The sequence below is a fragment of the Cuculus canorus genome, chromosome 8 (assembly GCF_017976375.1).
Source record: "Cuculus canorus isolate bCucCan1 chromosome 8, bCucCan1.pri, whole genome shotgun sequence".
Classification (NCBI taxonomy): Eukaryota; Metazoa; Chordata; class Aves; order Cuculiformes; family Cuculidae; genus Cuculus; species Cuculus canorus.
The window spans coordinates 32,331,569-32,352,150 of NC_071408.1; the positions used below are offsets into that span (position 1 = coordinate 32,331,569).

General features: G+C 47.7%; 1 protein-coding gene across 1 annotated transcript in view; it reads right to left on the bottom strand.

Moving 5' to 3' along the window:
* Positions 1 to 5,684: 5,684 nt before the first annotated feature.
* DDAH1 (dimethylarginine dimethylaminohydrolase 1) overlaps positions 5,685 to 20,582 on the bottom strand; it is a 62,078-nt gene continuing 47,180 nt past the window's right edge. Inside the window, exons 5-6 of the mRNA XM_054072450.1 lie at positions 9,212 to 9,355; positions 5,685 to 8,482 (exon numbers count right to left, since the gene is read on the bottom strand). Of these exons, the coding sequence (XP_053928425.1) occupies positions 8,366 to 8,482; positions 9,212 to 9,355 (261 nt within the window). The 3' untranslated portion in view covers positions 5,685 to 8,365. The remainder of the gene's footprint in view (positions 8,483 to 9,211; positions 9,356 to 20,582) is intronic.

Consider the following 20,582-nt stretch of genomic DNA (forward strand, 5'->3'; position numbering starts at 1 on the left):
AGCTCTAGAGATACGTGAGAGCATTCTGTTTGCTCACCAGCAGCAGTATCTGCTGGTGTATGTCTTAACCTGGTCCATCAGGGCCATCGCTGCTAGCGGCTGGAGTTACCACAGAATCATGGGATGGTTTGGGTTGGAAGGGATCTTAAAGCCCATCAAGCACCACCCCTGCCATGGGCAGGGACACCTCCCACTGGATCAGGGGCTCCAAGCCCCATCCAACCTGGCCTGGAACCCCTCCAGGGATGGGGCAGCCACCACTGCTCTGGGCACCCTGGGCCAGGGCCTCCCCACCCTCACAGCAAAACATTTCTTCCCAAGATCTCATCTCAATCTCCCCTCTTTCAGCTGAAAACCATTACCCCTTATCCTGTCCCTGCACTCCCTGATCCAGAGCCCCTCCCCAGCTTTCCTGGAGCCCCTTTCAGCACTGGAAGCTGCTCTAAGGTCTCCCTGGAGCCTTCTCTTCTCCAGGCTGAACAACCCCAACTCTCTCAGCCTGTCCTCATGTTGCGGAAATGTATTCACGAGGCATCTTTCTCTTGCCTTTTGTTCCAGGTGTGTCCTTAGGAGGATCTGAAACTCAGGGTGTCCCTATCCTTCCCTGGTTCCATCACCAGGCAGTGGCAGTGTCTGCAGCTGCCACGACCTTCTTCAACCTCCCAACACCCTCCCAAGGTGAAAAACTGCCTGGATGGCTGAGCCCGGAGCGATGTGGTGGACAGAGCCCGATTCCATTGGCTGCTGGTCCCAAGTGGTGTCCCCAGCTCCTCCTCTCCAAGGTGAATTATAGCGTAGGCTTTGCTTCTGTCCAATACTGCTGATAAAAATTGCTACCATGCATTCTGGATTTAAAGAACTCATTAATAACCTTGCTCAGCGAGAGGCATAGTTCAAAGCTACGTGATGTCTGGATTCCCAAGCCGTGTATGAGACAAACTGAAATGAATTGACTTCGGCAATCAGGAAAAATGAGAATACAAGAATAGAAGATATTTTAGCAGACTTAATGCCGATAAACCCTAACAGGATTTAATGGTCCAGGCAGCTGGAAGAAGACTATTCTCAGCATGAAATCCACTGCAGGAGGTTAGCAGCAGTTCAATAGTAAGAAATGAGCCTCAATGAGGAATGATGTCGAGATCATTTCTTTCAAGGGAGCTGCGGAGGTTTTGGATGCTGCTTCAGTTGTGTGAGGATGTACATTTGAAACATCCATAAAAAAAATTCCTGAGCCAAAGAATTTCTGGAAACCTCTTACAACCCAGCACTGTTCAAATCTTTCACAATATTGGTCCCGGAAAATGTAACACCGTCGCAGTTTCTCAGAAGAGGTCCGTTGGCTCCAGGTTTTCTCCCCGCTCTGTCCTCATTGATCGACTCCTCTCCAAGCAGCAGGGGCTTCCCTGGAAGGACCTTCGGGTGCTCCCATATCATTCTGCCTCCTGGTTCTTACTCAGGAGTCTGGTCCTGCCCCAGGACACCCCCTTTACGGAGCTGGCAGCACCTCTGTGAGAGCAGCAGGGCTCTACACCCACACCTCCCTAGGGAGGAGGAGGAGAAAAGCTGCTAGACAGAGAGAAGGGAAAGAAAGTTTGGTTGGTACGGATCCAGAGCCTCGCCAAAACCAAATGGATATCTGGAGCTACCAATGGCAACTTTTCAAGCCCGAACCCACAGCAATCAACAAAGAGCTTGTGAATTTTTGGGGGTGATGTTGTTGAGAGCATCAGAATCTCTGGAGTTTACGATGCAGAGGGCTGTGACTCCTGCTTTTTTCGGCAGGATGTCCTGACAGCAGAGAGGGAATTTGCACATCCAAGTGCTGAGGTCTCGCTGAAGAAATATTCTACAGCTCGGTTTTACAAAGGGCACTTCTTTTTAAATGATTATTATGCTTTTGATTTTGAAGGCCTTGATGTTTTATGAGAAATTCCTTCATATGACAAGCGGTAGCAGCTTTTGTTGGGTTTAGCTATTGCCATTTGGAAACAAACTTGACTAAATTGATATCAACTCTCTCCTGTAGATAAGAGGGCCTCCAGGAAAGCTGAGGAGGGGCTCTTTGTCAGGGAGTGCAAGGATGGGATGAGAGGAAACTGTTTTCTGCTGGAAGAGGGGAGATCTTGGGAAGAAATGTTTTGCTGTGAGGGTCGGGAGGCCCTGGCCCAGGGTGCCCAGAGCAGTGGTGGCTGCCCCATCCCTGGAGGGGTTCCAGGCCAGGTTGGATGGGGCTTGGAGCCCCTCATCCAGTGGGAGGTGTCCCTGCCCATGGCAGGGGGGTGAAATTGGATGGGCTTTGAGGCCTCTTCCAACCCAACCCATTCTATGATTTGGGTACACAAAGATGCCCATCAATGCAGTTTAATCTATTAATTGCACCAAGTTCAGTATATCCACATCAGACGCAGTACTGATTTAAATACTGTATAGTATGTAGTATAAAAATCCTACTTTTAACCAGTGTCGTTAAATTAGTACGAAGGCTCTTTTTACATCAGCCCCATGGAATATGACCTGTTTCTCCAACAAGAAGAGTATTTAGATTATGGTTTATTCCAAGTCCTATCACTACCAAAACTCTACAGTTTGGAAAGGATGCAGTTCTTTTGCTACAGGACTGTTAATTTATGTTGGGCTTCTTAAAAAGTTGAAGCAACAATATTGAGGCCTTGAACAACTGAATCTCGGATTCCCACAAGGTGGCACTGAAGGCTCACAAGCACTTACCTCCAAGTCCATGGAGCTTGGAGTAACTGCATTGTCTGCTGAGAGTTCCTTAATCCCAACATCATAACCTAAATGATATTAGAGCACAAGAGGATGAGTGGAGTAACTTCACATGCACTGTTTGGAGCACACAAGTGGTATTGAGATATAAAACACCATAATTATATATAAAACATGGCATTTAGATATAAAACATGCACTCATCTGTCATGTTACCACAAAGCAATGCCTGAAATGTCATCACCTCTCTCGACATCCTGGGGGAGAAAAGACACATGAATAATTGAACAAAATGCCACGAGGCCTTTGTAGTTTCACCTTTTGTAACTTGCAGTAGATACAGGAGCTGCAGAGGAAACACTGTACTACGGTGACATCTGTTTAGTTATCTTGGAGAGTAATAAAATTTAGTCACAACTATTGTGTCCAGAACACAGAGACAATATCATAGAATCATATGGTGCTTCGGGTTGGAAGGGACCTTAAAGCCCATCCAGTCCCACCCCTGCCACGAGCAGGGACACCTCCCACTGGATCAGGGGCTCCAAGCCCCATCCAACCTGGCCTGGAACCCTTCCAGGGATGGGGCAGCCACAAATTCAGGAAAACATTTCTCTAAAAGATCTCATCTCAATTTCTTCCTAAGATCTGAACTAAATCTTCCCTCTTTCAGCTTAAAACCATTCCCCTCACCCAATCCCTGCACTCCCTGATCCAGAGCCCCTCCCCAGCTTTCCTGGAGCCCCCCTCAGCACTGGAAGCTGCTCTAAGGTCTCGACAGAACCTTCTCTTCTCCAGGTTGAACAACCCCAACTCTCCAAGCCTGTCCTCACAACAGAGGTGCTCCAGCCTTTGGATCATCTCCGTGGCCTCCTCTGGACTCACTCCACCAGCTCCATGTCCTTCCTGTGCTGAGACTCCAGAACTGGACACAGGGCTCCAGGTGAGGTCTCACCAGCGCAGAGCAGAGGGGCAGAATCCCCTCCCTCACCCTGCTGGTCACGCTTCTTTATCTCCTCTCTATACATTATTTTTAAATGCAGCGTCTAAAATCAGGACTTATTTTTAAGGAGTCCACATTTCTTCTAAAAGGCTTAAAAGTTTGAGCACCAGTGTCTATAATTTGCTTTATTTCTAGGCACGTAACCAGCTTCTGAATAAAAAGATGGCATGGAACAATATTAAACGCATACGCTTTCAGTTTCCAAGCAAGAGGCAGAAACTACACAGTGCACAGTACAACTGACAATTTATTCCTTCGCAATGGGGATACATAGCATTGAAACCGCAAGAATCACAAAAAAAAAAATAAAAATCAAAGTGCAAACCCCTGTTAGAACAGATTATGGAATGTATTGATGATTTTGGCACAAAAAGTGGGGAACTATATACTGCAACGAGGTTTTCAGTGTAATGAAACGCGACGCTTCTGTGTTCAGTAGTCGTATTTGTGCACTGCAGAACAATTCAATGTAAACCAGTGACTAACACATTCACATACAGCTCTGTACCAGTTACATCATCCATCCAGTTAAAACTCTTCTGAAAACACATGAGGTCCAGTGATACTTTGCTCTCAACCTCTTAACGAATGCCATTCTTTAAGCACTCTTATCTTTTCAGCTTCCTTATTGATAAAACCAAAAATAGGCTCCTAAATAGTAACTTATTTTCCCCCAAATGGTTCCATGCGAATACTGATGTTTTCTGTCAAAGCATTTTGACTCAGACTTCATTGATGTAATGTATAAGAATGAAATCAATAGCTTGGTTTTTATTCCGATTTCACTCTCAATTTGCTGTGAACAAACAGCAAATTCTGTGCACTGACTTTCTGTGTTTCAAAGTGGACACGGTGTTGCCTGTGAGTTCTGTACCTATCACACGGCAATCACCAAAACATCAGAGAGCAGCTTCATACAGTGGCATCTATTTAAGACAGAAAAGGAAGGTATTAGCATAGAAAAAGATAAAAAATAAATGCAGAAATGGAAGAATTCAAGTTTATCTTATAAGGTACAGTACGCATTCACATTTTCATTGCGGAGAGAGACACTGTTATTCACATTCTGGTGAGGAAAGAAAGCCACGGATCACAGCTCTTCCTAAACCCTTGGCAAAGGTAACGTCTGTGACAGATCTCTAACACACAGTGTAGCTCTTTCATTGAAACTGAACTAAAGTGATTGCTGAAAGGGAAAAAAAACCCTTTGAGGAGTCATTCAAGCTCCATTGCTGTTAACCACAAGATCTTCTGCACGGTCCTGCCATGTCCTACAGCCTAACAGTTGCTATCAAGTGTGTCGTGTGGGCAGCTATTAGCGTTCAGTATCTCATCTCCTTTTTTGGTTTGGGATTTTGTTTTATTATTTGCATTAAGTAAGGATGATGATTTAAAGCAGGCATCTGAGAAATGTTCTGGTGACAAGACCTACAGGATGCCTGTTAGATGCCCATGTATCACAGCAGAAACGTCCTCACAACTGAATTCTTCCTTTGGGCAACAGAAAAAACCAGCAAACACCAAGAATGAGAAGCGTTTGGCATGATTTTAGTTCTCAGTACCATACTGCAAATGCACAAACTGAAGTGCTCTTAGTGGTTTTTTGCTTTCAAATGCCGGAATAAAGAATAACGTTAAAAGCAGAGGAGCGAGGGCAATCGCGCTAACGAGTGTGGGTGACTTTTGGATTCAGGCTAAGATGTAACTTAGAGCATCTGCTTTAGGAGACTATGACACCTACAGAGGATCAACAGAGAGAGCGCAAGTGTGATTTCGAGCACCTAAATTCTGTGCCTGAAGTTAGTCTGAGTACAGCTCGGAATCCTCACGTGAAGGAATTCAAGTCCTTCAGCCAGTCCTTATCCCAAAATGCAGCCTTGGAAGGAAGGAAATGCAAACGGCAACAGGGGAAAGACCGGCCTCGCCGTCAACAGAGACCTCTGTTGACGTTTCTCAGCTCTGTGATCCCAACTGCCCTGCTCCTTCCCTTGGGGAGACAGGGGAATTCCTTGTCACCTATTCCATTGTTCACAGGGACACAAGATACCAACAATATCCACTGTGAATGTTTCTCTCTTCTGGAGTAACCCTAAAGAGGAGGAGTCACTCCTGTCACTCTGGATCTACAGCTCCTGCTGACAGTCACCCTTCCAGCTCAAGAGACGTTGCTCGGAGCCAAGCAGACCCCTCGATTTCTCCTCCCTCCCGGTTCCTAACTCAAGGAGGGAGGGGGTTTAGGGCAGTCAGCTGGGGGTTGGGATGCTCTGGAGTGAACACCAAAGAGGGAGGAGTGCAGAAAAAGATGACTGAAGTAGGAGAACTGAGGCAACAGAAGGAAAAATCACTCGGGGGTGAAAGAGAAAAGCGTGTCTAAACGAGAAATGAGATTCTGAGGAAGAGAAAGACAGGAGAAAGGTGAGAAAGAGTGGAAGGAAAAACCACGTCAAGAGGTTTCAGAGATAAACTGAATAGGAATCTCACAGCATAACGCTGCCCCAGTGTAGCTGGATGCTCTGGAAGAGGGACTGAAGGCCATGGATGGTGGCCAGACCCCAGGGAATGCACAGAGCGGTCAGGAGGTGTCTGTTCTGCCTTTGTACGACAGCTCCTGCAGCTGTACAGGTTTTTAACAGAGTACAGCTTGCCTCCAGGAGGCCATAGTTATATACTACAGGGCCACTTTTTTGGCACAAACCTTTTGTTTAATATCATTTTAAAATGCAAGATGCTTTATCAGCTCATATAAAAGCACCAAAGGAAGGTAGGAAAATGCCCCACTGCAATGGTTACATCCTTCAAGCCAGGGTCAGGCTGAAACGATGGTGCCTGGGGATGGAGGAGACAAAGGAGAGATCCCTTCGGGACAGCACACGGCCATAGAAAACAGCACTTGAAACGAGACCTTCTTTGGGACACACTCTCTTTTCACGTACATTTTTGCTCATCACTGCTCTCTCCCTTGTGTCATCACAGTGTACCGTGCGCCTACAAAGCATCAGCTGGATTCTGGTCTCTTCCAAGAGGTTTCCTCCTCATTAGCCACTGAGATGAGGGAAGAATTACGCTGAGGAATACCTACGGAGTACTCACGCTTCCTCCCTTACAACTGCACAAAAAAAGCATGCGGGTTTCCAAACAATATCCAAGTGTGTGTTCAGAAAACACTGTTTGCTTTCCTGCAGACCACACTGCCTGAGCCCCCCTGCTCGCTTCCTTCTGCATCGTAGCAACATGCCACAAGCTGTCCAGGAAAGGTAGAGGAGATGTCTAGGAAGCTCCTAACATGTTCAGACTATTCGTCAGTCTCTGGAGAGTTCCCACTACTGCCTCTGTTTGGGAGTTTCTCCATCCGGAGTTTACAAATGGTTTAAACAAGAAGCATGTGAATACAATTGGGTCCACTTTGCCTTACTGCGGTGAAATAAAAAGCGTGACTCAGTGGGTAAGCGCGTTGTGGAATGTGCTACAACAAATATATTTGTTTTAACCGAATGCCACAGTAAATATTCATGCAATTAAAAAAAATAAGATGGTTATTGTTCCAAGGAAAATCGCCCCAAGGGCAGATAAAGTATAAATGCCAGTCTTTCAGGAAAGAATCGTTTCCCTTATTCATGCACAGACTCCAGGAATAGCTGTCCTTCAACTCCTATCACCCAAATTCTTTTGAGTTTTGCTAGTAAGTGACCTCCAAAAGAGGAAAAAAACAGGAGAGGCTGAAATAAATAAGAAAAAAATAAATGGAATTAATCCCACATACACATTTTAGATTACTTTTGTAGGTTTAACCTTTCCACAAGCATCTTGGCCTTTCATTTTTGTGGTCCGGGTGCTCCCTGGGATCTGGCCTTTCAAGATCTCTTCCATTCTGACAAAATTGGAAGTCATGGCATTAGCAGCAAACCGGGACCTGAACTTGCAGGATATACTTCGTGTGGCTGCGCTGCTACTACCTCGTTTGCTGTCATTCATGCTTCCCTTGGATGCTTCCATAGGAGGAAGCTTTGTCCAAAGTTGCTACTTGGTGTCGGAAATTGATTCCGGACACAACAGCAACAGGATATGGCTGAGAGAGTGAGCATTGCCCACTGTTCCAGAAAGGTTCCTCACCACACAAAACACCAAGTTCATGAGCCCACTGGATTTTCATCAGTCCCCCCTGATACCTCGCATCGCTGAAAGTAAAGAGAAACAGAGATGAAAGATGGAGGAAGGTGAAAAAGATGCAGAGCAAGGAAGCAAGATAAAAAAATTCAGGAGAAGGGAACAGCGTAAAGACAACAGAGGTGCTTGAGATGCTGAGAATTAGTTGGTTTTCATTAAATTTTCATTAAATTTTCACACAGATATGTTAAATCACTAAAGCTAGGGGTTAGCCATTATCATTGTCTTCCGCTAGCCCACGGGACTAACGTACTTCAGGATTATGTGCCCCCCGACAAACCACACGTCTACCTTAAGTACCATCGTCAAGGACATCATAAAAATACATGAAAGCAAAAAATCTGTAAACAAGGGTTAGTAGCACAGTGGTACAGTAGATTGTCAATCAAACCAATAAAAGTGTGGATACAGACTCGTCTACCTTGTGTGTAACATTATTGCCAGGTACAAGGGAGGGACTCTGTAAACTCATAATTCTGAACTCTTGTTAATGAGCACAGAGCAGCAGGTGAGCGACCCGTCCACCTTCTCCAGTTCTGTGTTGGCTATTGGGATCAGCATGTGGTCCTTCAGTTTTTCAAATACCTGTTTAGGAAAGAAAAATGGAACAGAAATGACTACACTTCATGCCTCTTTATTTTCCCTTTTCTCTAGAATGAGCAGACATGGATTTATCAGTGAGTGCTGGGTCATCTCATCCTTAGAGCAGCCTTCCAGTACCTGAAAGGGGCTACAAGAAAGCTTTTACAAGACCTTTTACAGGGGCATGGAGTGATAGGATGAGGGGGAATGGCTTTAAATTGGAAGGGAGAAGATTTAGATTAGACCTTAGGAAGAAAATCTTCATGATGAGGGTGGTGAAGCTCTGGCCCAGGCTGCCCAGAGCAGTGGTGGCTGCCCCATCCCTGGAGGGGTTCCAGGCCAGGTTGGATGCAGCTTTGATCCACCTGATCCAGTGGGAGGTGTCCCTGCCCATGGCAGAGGGGTTGGAACTGGCTGGGCTTTAAGGTGGCTTCCAACCCAAACCGCTCTATGACTTGGAATCAACACTAACATCTACAGTCTACGTTGGCCTTCTGGCTGTGGGATTCACACACATTAATTCTGCAGTGAGCGGAACCATAAAATCGTTTGGTTGGAAACGCCTTCAGGGGCGGAGAGTCCATCACTTCCCTGGGCAGCCTCTTCCAATGCTTCACCCCTCTTCTGGTAAATAAAACCCATTCTGGAAAGCACCCAATTTCCATTTCCACCCATGTCCCGGCAAGACTGGGATGCTGGGAGTCTCCCAGGCGCCCTCAGCGTGACTCTCACCTTCGCACTCTCCGGGTACTCCTCGGGTGCTCGGTGCAGCAGGACATGGCCTTTGCTGGGAATGTTTAAGTAGATGCAGTTTGCGGCGGCATCGTCTGGCACCGTCAGCTTGTCGTAGCGGTGGTCACTCATCTGTTGCATGGTCTGCCGGGAGACACAAAGCGCAGCTATTGAGATCCAAGACATCAGCAGCCCCAAACAAATGGGAGAACAGAAGCTTCAAAAATTAGCTCATTGCGATTGCCAAGTCAGCCAAGAGACATTTTGCTGTGCAGCAAGTAAGGAGATCTTTCATCTCTGCCCTTCAAGGAAGGCTCAACCAACCCTAAATGAAATGAGCAGCAGAAAACCTTTGTAAAACAGTTCCCTACAAGCAGCAGGATTAAGCAGGGTACTCAGTAAGCATTGTCCATGAGGTCTTTTCTTCAAGGAACGCACATTGAGTAAGCAAAACTCCCACTTGCGTTGATTGATGGGAACTAGAGGTGCTCAACACCTTCAGAAAAAGCAGCCATCACTCAATATTTCTAAACCCAGCGTGGATTAACACAAACAGGACAGGAACAGTTCCCAGCCTGGATATCAGCCCAATCCTGATTCCTTTCAAGGACCTTTCTGCTTTCCAAGCAGTTCTTCTTTCACTGAGCACCTGTGCTGGGGAGCAAGAAGGCACGTCTGCGCTAATCCGCATTCCCAAAGGGACAACACAATAACCTCCTTGGAACAGCAGAGATGGTGGGTTTTAGAGGTTTGGGATGTAAATATTGGGCTCATACACAAATTTGGATCCTGGCTCGAATTTCAGAGACAGAGCCTCTCAGCACATCAGACAGAACCTCCTGAGTTTTGGATCAGGCTCAGCCCTTTAATAAAGACGGGAAAAGCCTGGAGACAACACACCCGGCTCCCAATTGTGCCGTTCCAGCTCTACATCAGCTTCACCCTGACAGAGACCGAGAAGAACGCGGAAGCAAACAAAGCTCAAAGTCAAAGACTACTGAAAGCCTAAGCAAGTGTTTCAGCTTCTTTCCAAGTCCCCTTCTCTCATGTGGATTGGAAAGATGTAAATAGAAAGAAAAGGCAGGCCCTTTCAATGCAGCAAACTGATATTCCGTTAACAGTGTTTTTTGACTCAATTCCCTTCTCAGGGAAAGCCCAGAGTTACATTGTGTCGCAGAGAGCAGAGGCTGATTTGAGGCACAGTTAAATTTATCATTAAGTTATTTTCCAGGTCATTCGTTTGTAATTACTTCTCATTCATTAAAAAAAATTATTCTATAAACCTGAATTATAACAAGGAGCTACAACACACTGGGAAGTAACAAAGCAGCTCACGCTCGCACACACCTACACCAAACAATCCCTTCAGAGGTCTGGATACGTTTCTGCTGCTGTCGCCTGAGTCACCCACATCCCGTGGAGGACACGGAGCTCACAATGAAGAATTCCATGCATTCCTGAGGAAGCGTTATCAGATTGTCATTTCTGATTTCTTATGAAGCCATGAAACCCTCCTGAGCTCCCAAGGTCACCTCCACCTCCCTAAAAGGCCAATATGTTTTTCTGGGGAAAAATCCTCAGACCTTTACTTCACTGGATGTATTTTTATTGCTGTGCTCACCACTGTCGACTTTCCTACTTATGGTTTTGTTTCCGTAATGTTGCAAGGATGTATTTTATTACGCTCTCCTTGCTCTTGCGGACACTGAGCAGCAGGTGACGTGCTTGCACCCAATGCACCTCTGCTCAGGAGAGCCAGCAGACTCGTCCTTCTACCGGCAGCTTCTCTTTTCTTCCCTACATCATCTTCATCGTCTGGATTAAGGCAACACATTGATTAAATCTGCACTGAAATACACGTGTAAGGAGAGGAAAAGCCACCACGCCCGGATCTGCTCAGTTCTCAGTTTTGCTTTCTCCACTCATAGAAACACAGAATCATTAAAGCTGGAAAAGATCTCTTAAGCTCATCCAATCCATCCATCAGCCCAACACCACCACCGTGCCCATGTGCCATACCCACATGCTTTCTGCCCCCCTCCAGGGGTGGAGGCTCCCCCACTGCCCCGGGGCAGCCTCTGCCCGTGCTTCGCCACTCTATCAGGAAAGACATTTTTCCTAATACCCACTCTAAACCTCCCCTGGCACAACTTGAGGCCTCTTCCTTTCATCCTATCCCTTTTCACTTGGGAGAAGAGACCAGCACCCACTTCGCTTCAACCTCCTTTCAGGGAGCCACAGAGAGTGATGAGGTCTCTCTTCAGCCTCCTCTTCTCCAGGCTGTGCAGCCCCAGCTCCCTCAGCCATTCCCAGAACCCCTGTCCTCCAGCCCCTTCCCAGCTCCATTCCTTTCCTCTGGATGCGCCCCAGCCCCTCAATGTCCTTCTTGTAGCGAGGGACCCAAAACTGAACCCAGGATTCGAGCTGCAGCCTCACCAGCACTGAGTCCAGGGGGACAATCCCTTCCTGCTCCTGCTGGCCGCCCCATTCCTGATAGAAGCCAGGATGCTGTTGGCCTTCTTGGCCACCTGGGCCACTGCTGGCTCACATTCAGCCGCTGTCGCCCAGCAGCCCCCGGGTCCTTTTCCACCAGGCAGCTTCCCAGACGCTCTTCCCCAAGCCTGAAGCTGCACGAGGTTTTTGTGACCCAAGTGCAGAACCCAAGGCTTGGCCTTGTTGAACCCCATACAACTGACCTTGGCCCATGGATCCAGCCTGTCCAGATCCCTCTGTAGAGCCTACCCAGGAGCAGATTGACCTCCCACCCAGACAGGGCTCCAGGGCAGAGGAAGATGGAAGCAGGCTCATTTGATTGTATTTTCTACCAGATATACCCCAGAAATACATGTTTTTTGGCAATGGGTTTGCAAAGACTATAGCGGTTGCACAAGGCGTTTGCAGAGGGCTGGCTCCCTGCCCACAAACGCTGTACAACCCGCTACGTTAAGAGCCAGGCATTTCCCACATGCCTAGTTTTTTTTCTGGGAATTTTCTTCGTCCTGAAAAGGGTAATTTTCATTGCGCATTCTCTCAGCCCTTAGTCATGCTTTCCTTACGTTGAAGTCATTCGCGTAGCCTAAAATGCCTTTTCTATAGTGTGTCCTCAGACAACTGAGGTAATGGATAAGCTCAATAATCCTAAAAATGAAGCAGAATGATGCATGAGGGAAAAATGCCTGTGTTTAGGGTCTGTTATCGCTGACAGGGTCAAGATGACTGCAAGCGCTTCTAAAACAGGCCAAGCCTAGTGAGGAATTTTTCCCCTCCGTGAGCTCTGCCGGCATCTGGGACCTCCTCATATCCCATATAGGAGAGACAGCGACCAAACCCACCGCACCTGCACTGCGCCTTCGTGCCTCCAACGCCCTACGAGCAAACCAAACACGAACTGAATGTTCCTCTCGCTGACGTGGCAATGAACATCGCACTGAAAAATGCCTGCGTCACGTCAACCGAGGCGCCAACGTGCAGATTTGCAGGGACTGATTTCTGCACAATCAGTCCCTGCTCCTCCAGACCATAATATTTAGAAGAAAACCCAAACTTAAGCCCAAATCAAATGCATGGAAACCCTTCACTGGCAGGATCATCCCCTCAACTGATTTCACCTACCTTGTCCTAAATCCTTCAAATCTCAGTGTCATTAAAAGTCAACTATTTACTTAAAGCTACGTAAGATATTTTTCCATCCCATCTCTTTCTTTCTTTCCAAGCACATTACAGCCTGGTCTGCTTTACAGACATTTATCCTGGAGCATGGAGAAAACTGGAAGATTTGAATCCAAGAGACTGAAAGTTCTGAGGAAAGGTTAAGCCAGATCAAGACTTCCCCTGTGACGATGACAATAAAGTCTTCTGTGGTGCAGGGCAGCTATCACTGCTGAGAAGAACAACTCAGTAACACACAGTCACACCTCCTCATGTTGGCTGGGAGTGTGGAGGACAGTCGGCTTCTCCTCTGCTTGGAGGAAGGACCGCTTGGTCTGGGAACAACAGCAGGTTTACCACAGAATCATGGAATGGTTTGGGTTGGAAGGGACACCGAAGCCCATCCAGTCCCACTGCCATGGGCAGGGACACCTCCCACTGGATCAGGGGCTCCAAGCCCCATCCAACCTGGCCTGGAACCCCTCCAGGGATGGGGCAGCCACCGCTGCTCGGGGCAGCCTGGGCCAGGGCCTCCCCACCCTCACAGCAAAACATTTCTTACCATGATTCACACTGTCACTCTCTCTGTCCCTGCTTCACACTTATCTACACCAAATTCCATGCATTGTTTTATTGCCTTGTCTCTGTCTATTAAGCTCCTTCCTTGCCTTCTTCATATTTGGAGAAACAATTGGCATTGGAGAAGAAAAGCAACAGCCGTAGGGCTCAAGACAAGGAAATGCAGGTCAGAATGGGGCTGGAGAGCTACACCACGGTGCTACGTGCGCAGGTGCTGGGCCTCAGCCTGCTGTACAAACCACGCTGCTCAACAGCTTCTCAGAGCCTCCTTGGAACGCAGGAGTGCCAACAGCAACCATGTGATCATGGCCCCCTGAAAGGAGGTTGTGGTGAGGTGGGTGTTGGTCTCTTCTCCCAAGCAAGAAGTGATGAAGTCAACCCAAAACGCCACATCTACTTGTTTCTTGAACCCCTCCTGGGCACAAGTAGATGTGGCACTTTGGGACATGGTTTAGTATGCACAGAGGTGTTGGGCTGATGGTTGGACTGGATGAGCTTGGAGGTCTTTTCCACCCTCAATGATTCTGTGAATCCATGAACAGTCAGCCAAGCTGACCGGAGGGGACAGCGATCTTGCTTGAATGTCAAGCTCTATCAGGAGCATCGCCGCTGAAATGCAGACAGGCGAGAGAGACAACAACAGGGCAGCCTCAGTGGGAAGGGGACAAAACAGCCACTTCGAGCAGTGTAAATCAAAGGAGAATGATCTAAAGCTTCTTGGCAGCTACCAAAAATCCTGCTAGAGATACAGGATAGCATAGTGTAGACCTCACGGATGCAAACCGCATTCAAGATCTACTGGAAACCAGCAATGCTCTGGTCCATATGTCAGATTTCTCAGCCCACACAGAGCCAGAGTGTTACTTTAATTTCCACCTACGCTCTCAGCAGCTGGGCTTTGGGCTCTTCCTCCCTGCTGCACCCTCTCAGTCATGTTTTCCAGCAGACAGAGTTCTTTAAGCAACCTCTCCCTCTTTGCTCCTTGGCTTTTCCTGGTGGAGGACACCTTTTGCATCCCCGGAGATGCGATGGGTACCACGTGCCCACCACTGCCGCTCTGCTCCTCTTGAACCACCTCGCTTCATGGTCACGTTGTCACCTGCCTGCCAGCTCTGCCCAAAGGGAAACCACCACCTGAGGAGGGGAAAAGGAAGCAGCTTACGTGTGTTACTGCTTTCATCCAAGAAAGGGAGAGAATGAACATCCTGTCTTCTGGAACAGGAACCCAGGGAGAGAATAGTCAAAGGAAAACAAAGAAACAAAGGAACGAGTCCCCATTTACGCAAGTCAAATGACATCTTCTCAAGCAGCCTCTGACCCAGCTCCTGTGGCTGACGGCCTCGCTGGTGATGACAAATACATATTGAAAGTGAAGCTTTCCTCGCCCCATAAAAAAAACTCAATTAAATAGCCTAATACAACAGTCGCTGTTCTATAAATACATACTTTTGAGTCTGTATCTTCCAAAGGACCGGATCCTTCTGCATGTATGCAAACTAAGCTCTTGATCGGGGAGTGCAGGGATAGGACGAAGGGAATGGTTTTCAGTTGAAAGAGGGGAGATTGAGATGAGATCTCGGGAAGAAATGTTTTGCTGTGAGGGTGGGGAGGCCCTGGCCCAGGGTGCCCAGAGCAGTGGTGGCTGCCCCATCCCTGGAGGGGTTCCAGGCCAGGTTGGATGGGGCTTGGAGCCCCTGATCCAGTGGGAGGTGTCCCTGCCCATGGCAGGGGTGGAACTGGATAGGCTTTGAGGTCCCTTCCAATCCAAACTGTTCCATGGTTCCATGATAAACAGCACTAACGCTGAGTTAAGCACAGTAAGTTTATCACACCATCTAATGTTAATTCAAATTAAAACACAGCCCATTGCCTTTTTAATGCAGTGGGGCACCTGCTGCTCAGTCAAGATCTGTCCCCTCTGCTATGCTGTACACTTTTCATTCATAAAACCATGGAAAATAGGAGTTAAAGTGCGCAGAACTGACTAATTTTCCTATCTATAACTCAGAGAGCAGCAAAGTCGCCTTTGTTCATTTTTAGGGGTAAGTTGTCAGTTGTTCTCTGGGTTTCCCTAACCTTTCTTTGCTGCTGCATGACAGAGAAGTCAGCATTCATCTGCGCTTTCCGCTAATTCCCCATCTGATGTCATCCTCTCTGGGTTATTAATATTAGCAATCATTTCCACAGCAACCCATTATGATATCGTAAATAGAAGATTATGACTTCATGCGGGGAATACGCAGAGGTACAAATGATGAATTCTTAAGGAGGAAGAGATAAATGTTTGTGCATTGCTAGGAAAGCCAGACACTACACAGACAATAGGAAGAGCTGATTTAGCTGAGCTTTTTTCACGCTGCCTGGGAGCACCGGCTGCTTTCTAAGAACACCGGAGAGATGAAGCTTTCCCTTAGGTGCCTGTTCTGGAGGTGCTGCGGTGGCAGAGCTGGGAACCCCTTAGCTGTTATGCAGGTATAATCCTGCTCCCCTGCAGGAGAACAGTACTTTTTCCAGCTGGCACACTCCAGAGCCTTCAGTTACACCAAATGGAGAAAGAACAAAAGGCATTTAATCTCAGGAATGGGGGCAACCGCTAAAGCTAGAACAATGCCCAAGTCTTTAAAAGCACTGCTCTGATCACAGCTTTGGATACAGACCAACGGCTTCATTGCCCAAAAGAGACTCCTTTCTATTTCATCCTTAAGATGTGGTTTTGATAAGCCTTGGCTTCTGTCAGAAGAGTGTATGGGGCTGCATTTCATGGAATCATAGAATCTCAGAATGGTCTGAGTTGGAAGGAAACTCAAAGCCCATCCAGTTCCAACCCCCTGCCATGGGCAGGGACACCTCCCACTGGATCAGGTTGCTCCAAGCCTCATCCAATCCGGCCTTGAACACCTCTGCTGTCCCAGCAGAATCCAAAATTCCATTCCTTGTGGAATAAGTGGTGCAGAGCGTCTCCCAGAGTGCTGCCCTGTCCCCTCCCTGCACCATTCACAGCCTGAATTAGTCCTCGTTCACAGAAGAGGTCAGCGACTCAAACGGTGCAGGATCGGAGCCCAAAGGGGACAGGTTTGGAGGAAATCCTGGCTTCACCGAGGGAACAGCAAAATAATCCCAGGCTTTACTGGTTTAACAGTCACAGCCAATATTCAACTATGGAGTTAACAACATGTATGGAATTATGAATGGGTTTAACTACAAGAAGGAATTAAACACATCCTCGAAACAGCAGAGGGAACTTAAAAGTTTCAGATGTGAGAGGCACTACAGGCACTGGGAGCTGATGCAGTTCATCTGTCTCTCTCTTTCACCCCATTTCCTCGAGTGCCACTTTCCAGCTGCAGCTCAAATATTCTTTAGTTGCCAGAGCCTGAACAGGATTGCATGGTTAAAACGTCACTTCGGATTTATTATCTGCTCCTACCACGTGCCCCATAATCCTGAGCCCTGCACACTCGCTCCCCAGCTCACGTGCAGCGTTTTACGTGACACACACTGAACCCAGGATCGATCATGCTCTGCCATACGTGAGCACCAGACGCAGTTTCTATTTCCATTTTTAAAGCATCGTAGGGATCCGCGAGCTGCAGCAGTAAGAACAATCAAGAAAAACCTCTCTGTCAAACAAGATTGTTAGCAGGAAGATAAATCCTATTTTAAACATACGTTAACATAGCACAGCCTCGCAGTTCACTTGTTGCCTAACAAGAGGCGCTGCAGAATGAAAACAACTCAGCTACCAGAGATGCTTAAAGACAGCTTCATCATCCTAATTGTGTTTGCAAAGCAGACATGAAAAATGGCAACAACAAAGGAGAGGTTGAAAACAATGAGCCAGCACAATAAAGGAGCGGCACGGCACGCGGGGCTCTGCCAGGAGCGCGGGGGACGGCGCTGCGATGGGTGACAAGAGGAGCAGATGATGGCACCGCTACAGCTCAGCCCAGCTGGTGACGTCCAGGGAGCAGCTTTCGTTCCGAGCCAGTGGCTCAGAGATCCTGCTGCAACTGCATTTCCACGACTACAAGACGATTAACCACTGAGCACTTTTGTCTTCAGAGGCAAAGGAACAAATACAAAGAAATCACTGAGGTCAAAAAGCAAGAACTCAAACGCTAGAGAAAGTGGCACTGCCAGCTCCCTCCTTTCCAAGACAGATGCTTTACTCATTTGTTTTCCAGTTATTCCTCTGAAGAGATTTAGAATCCTGAAGGGGAAGCTTGAGGTTCCCCCAGGATGTGAGTAGATTTGGATCCAACATGCTGAGCAAAAAACACTCTCCAGGGAGACCCAACAGCAGCTTCCACTACTGAAAGGGAGTCTATGAGAAAGCTGAGGAGGGGCTCTGGATCAGGGATTGCAGGGATAGAGCGAGGGGAATGGTTTTAAACTGAAAGAAGGGAGATTGAGGTGAGATCTTGGGCAGAAATGTTTTGCTGTGAGGGTGGGGAGGCCCTGGCCCAGGGTGCCCAGAGCAGCGGTGGTGCCCCATCCCTGGAAGGGTTCAAGGCCAGGTTGGATGGGGCTTGGAGCCCCTGATCCAGTGGGAGGTGTCCCTGCCCATGGCAGGGGTGGGACTGGATGGGCTTCAGTGTCCCTTCCAACCCAAACCATTCTGCGATTCAACGTCGCAGCTTTTTACTCTACCTTGGGTAACGCTGGTATTTACCTGACTGATAGTTATCAGCAACATTTAATCAGCTTATCCAAGAAACATTTTTGGCTACAATAGCCAAATTGATGCCCTGCAACGTGATGAGCCGAGCTGTGCAAAAGGCTTTAATCAAACTGATGAGTTCTCAGATTAGGCCTGGCTCAAGTTCAAATTGCAGCTCCGAGCAATGACTATTGTACATGAATTCTGCTCATGTTTATAAACACTCTATCCAAGTGCAGAGCTGTCTGGATATCTGCAAACTTCATCAGGCTGCTGCTCATGATGCATTTTGAGTTTGAACCGGAATATTTGGGATAGTGCATATTCGCAGGGAACGAGGCAGGGCTCTTTCCATCCCAGACCAAATCAATCTGGCAGCGTCAGGACGTCAGGCCTTTACAACCAAGGCCATTTGTCATAAGTTTCTCAGGGGAGACGACACGGGAATGTGCTCCCAGAGCTTCACGTAGTGGTTTCTAATAAGAGTCACTTGTTCAAATGAATGGGCAAACGACGTGGGAAGCCAAGGGACCGTCCTCTTGTTTCAGAGCTCCTCTAAGCTCACACGGAGCAATTAGGCTGCTCTCCTATTCCCTTAATTGCTGCCAAGCTCCAAGCCTAAGCCAGCCAAAACTGCACGTTCCTGGCCTCCTTACCTCAAACCACGTCCAGCAGGGGAGATTGCGAGGTTTCAAATATTGGTTTTATCTTAGCTAGGGACTGAGACATTTTAAATCTTTAACTGTCACGAGATAAAAAAGGGGAAAAAAAATACCCCACCAAATCTCTGCTGAGCTCAGAGAATAAAAACGAGGCTGCTGAGAAACGAAAAGTCTTAAAATTATGCCCAGGAGGAAAATGTATAAGATTTGGAAAGCAAACGTGCAATGATATATATCACAGCATGGCATAAAGCACAAGAAGTCTCTCAGGTCTTCATCCTGCCAATACTTAAGGATGTTTTAAGATGATAAATACCACCACCTTAGAGAAGCCAAGATGTACAAGACATGCGGGATGGGTTCCCAAGGTCTTGGGGGGATAGGGATGTTGATCTCAGAGTTAGACACTATTTCTGCTGTAAACGTTGTGCCTGGCGCTGGTTCACATCAGCAGCCTTGGGCATTGCTGGCAGTGCTGTTCTTGAAAATAATTCATGTTTCAGAATCAAGGCAAGAGATACAAGTCAGGTTGCACACGTTGCATTTAAATTGAGAGGATTTCATCGCGCTGTCTCATAAAGCAGAGCCATCTCCACCCCTGCTTCTTCACTATAAGGGATGCACAGTCGGCTTCCTCCATGCATTAGTGATCACACCGCACCAAGGAGGCTTCTGCGAAGCCAAAGAGCAAAGCCTGCACTCAGGTTTTTATTTATCGGCAAAAGAAATGGTATAATCCTAACCTGAAGATTTAGGATTTGTTGCCATCACTGAAAAGCAGATTTTGGTTTCACCTTTGAAGGCAAGTCCTGAGGAAAACGCGCAAGACACTTAGCTGTAATACTTTCATGGAATCATTAAGGTTGGAAAAGACCTCCAAGCTCATCCAGTCCAGCCGTCAGCCCAGCCCCACCATGCCTGCTAAACCATGTCCTGAAGCACCACAGCCACACGTTTTTTGAACCCCTCCAGGGAAGGAGACTCCCCCACTACCCTGGGCAGCCTCCGCCAGAGCTCCACCACTGTCAGAAAAGATATTTTTACTGATATCCAATCTAGACCTCCCCTGGCCAAAGTTTCTGCTGCAAAGTATCAATGCCTCCAGCTGTGCTACCGTGCCAGAGCCGAGATGCTGATCTTCCAGGTGAGCTGGCTCTTTGCCTCTGTCTGTAATGAAATTCATGGCCTCAGGTGTCTCTGTGCCCACATCTCCGAAAAAATGTAATTTGGTAGATTTGCTCTGAGCACACCCAGCGGGCAGGAAAGCCACTGAGCCCAGTGCAAACCACATAAGCAATAAACATTACCCATTGAGGAGGACGGTGGTAGCCCAGCATTGACCTGCTATGTGATGGGTTACTGCTTCACAGAAGAGAGTTGGGCTTCGGCCTAAAGAAGAGAAGGCTGTGGGGAGACCTTAGAGCAGCTTCCAGGACTGAAAGGGGCTCCAGGAAAGCTGGGGAGGGGCTCAGGGAGGGCAGGGAGAGGACAAGAGGGAATGATTTGAAGCTGGAAGAGGGGAGAATGAGATGAGATCTTGGGAAGAAATGTTTTGCTGTGAGGGTGGGGAGGCCCTGGCCCAGGGTGCCCAGAGCAGCGGTGGCTGCCCCATCCCTGGAGGGGTTCCAGGCCAGGTTGGATGGAGCTTGGAGCCCCTGATCCAGTGGGAGGTGTCCCTGCCCATGGCAGGGGTGGAACTGGATGGGCTTTGAGGTCTCTTCCAACCCAAATCATTCTATGATTCCATCATTCTAGGTCTGCCAGCAAGCAGACAGACTCTTGAGGCCCCTAAGCCCAAGGGTTCAAACCCACACCTCCTACT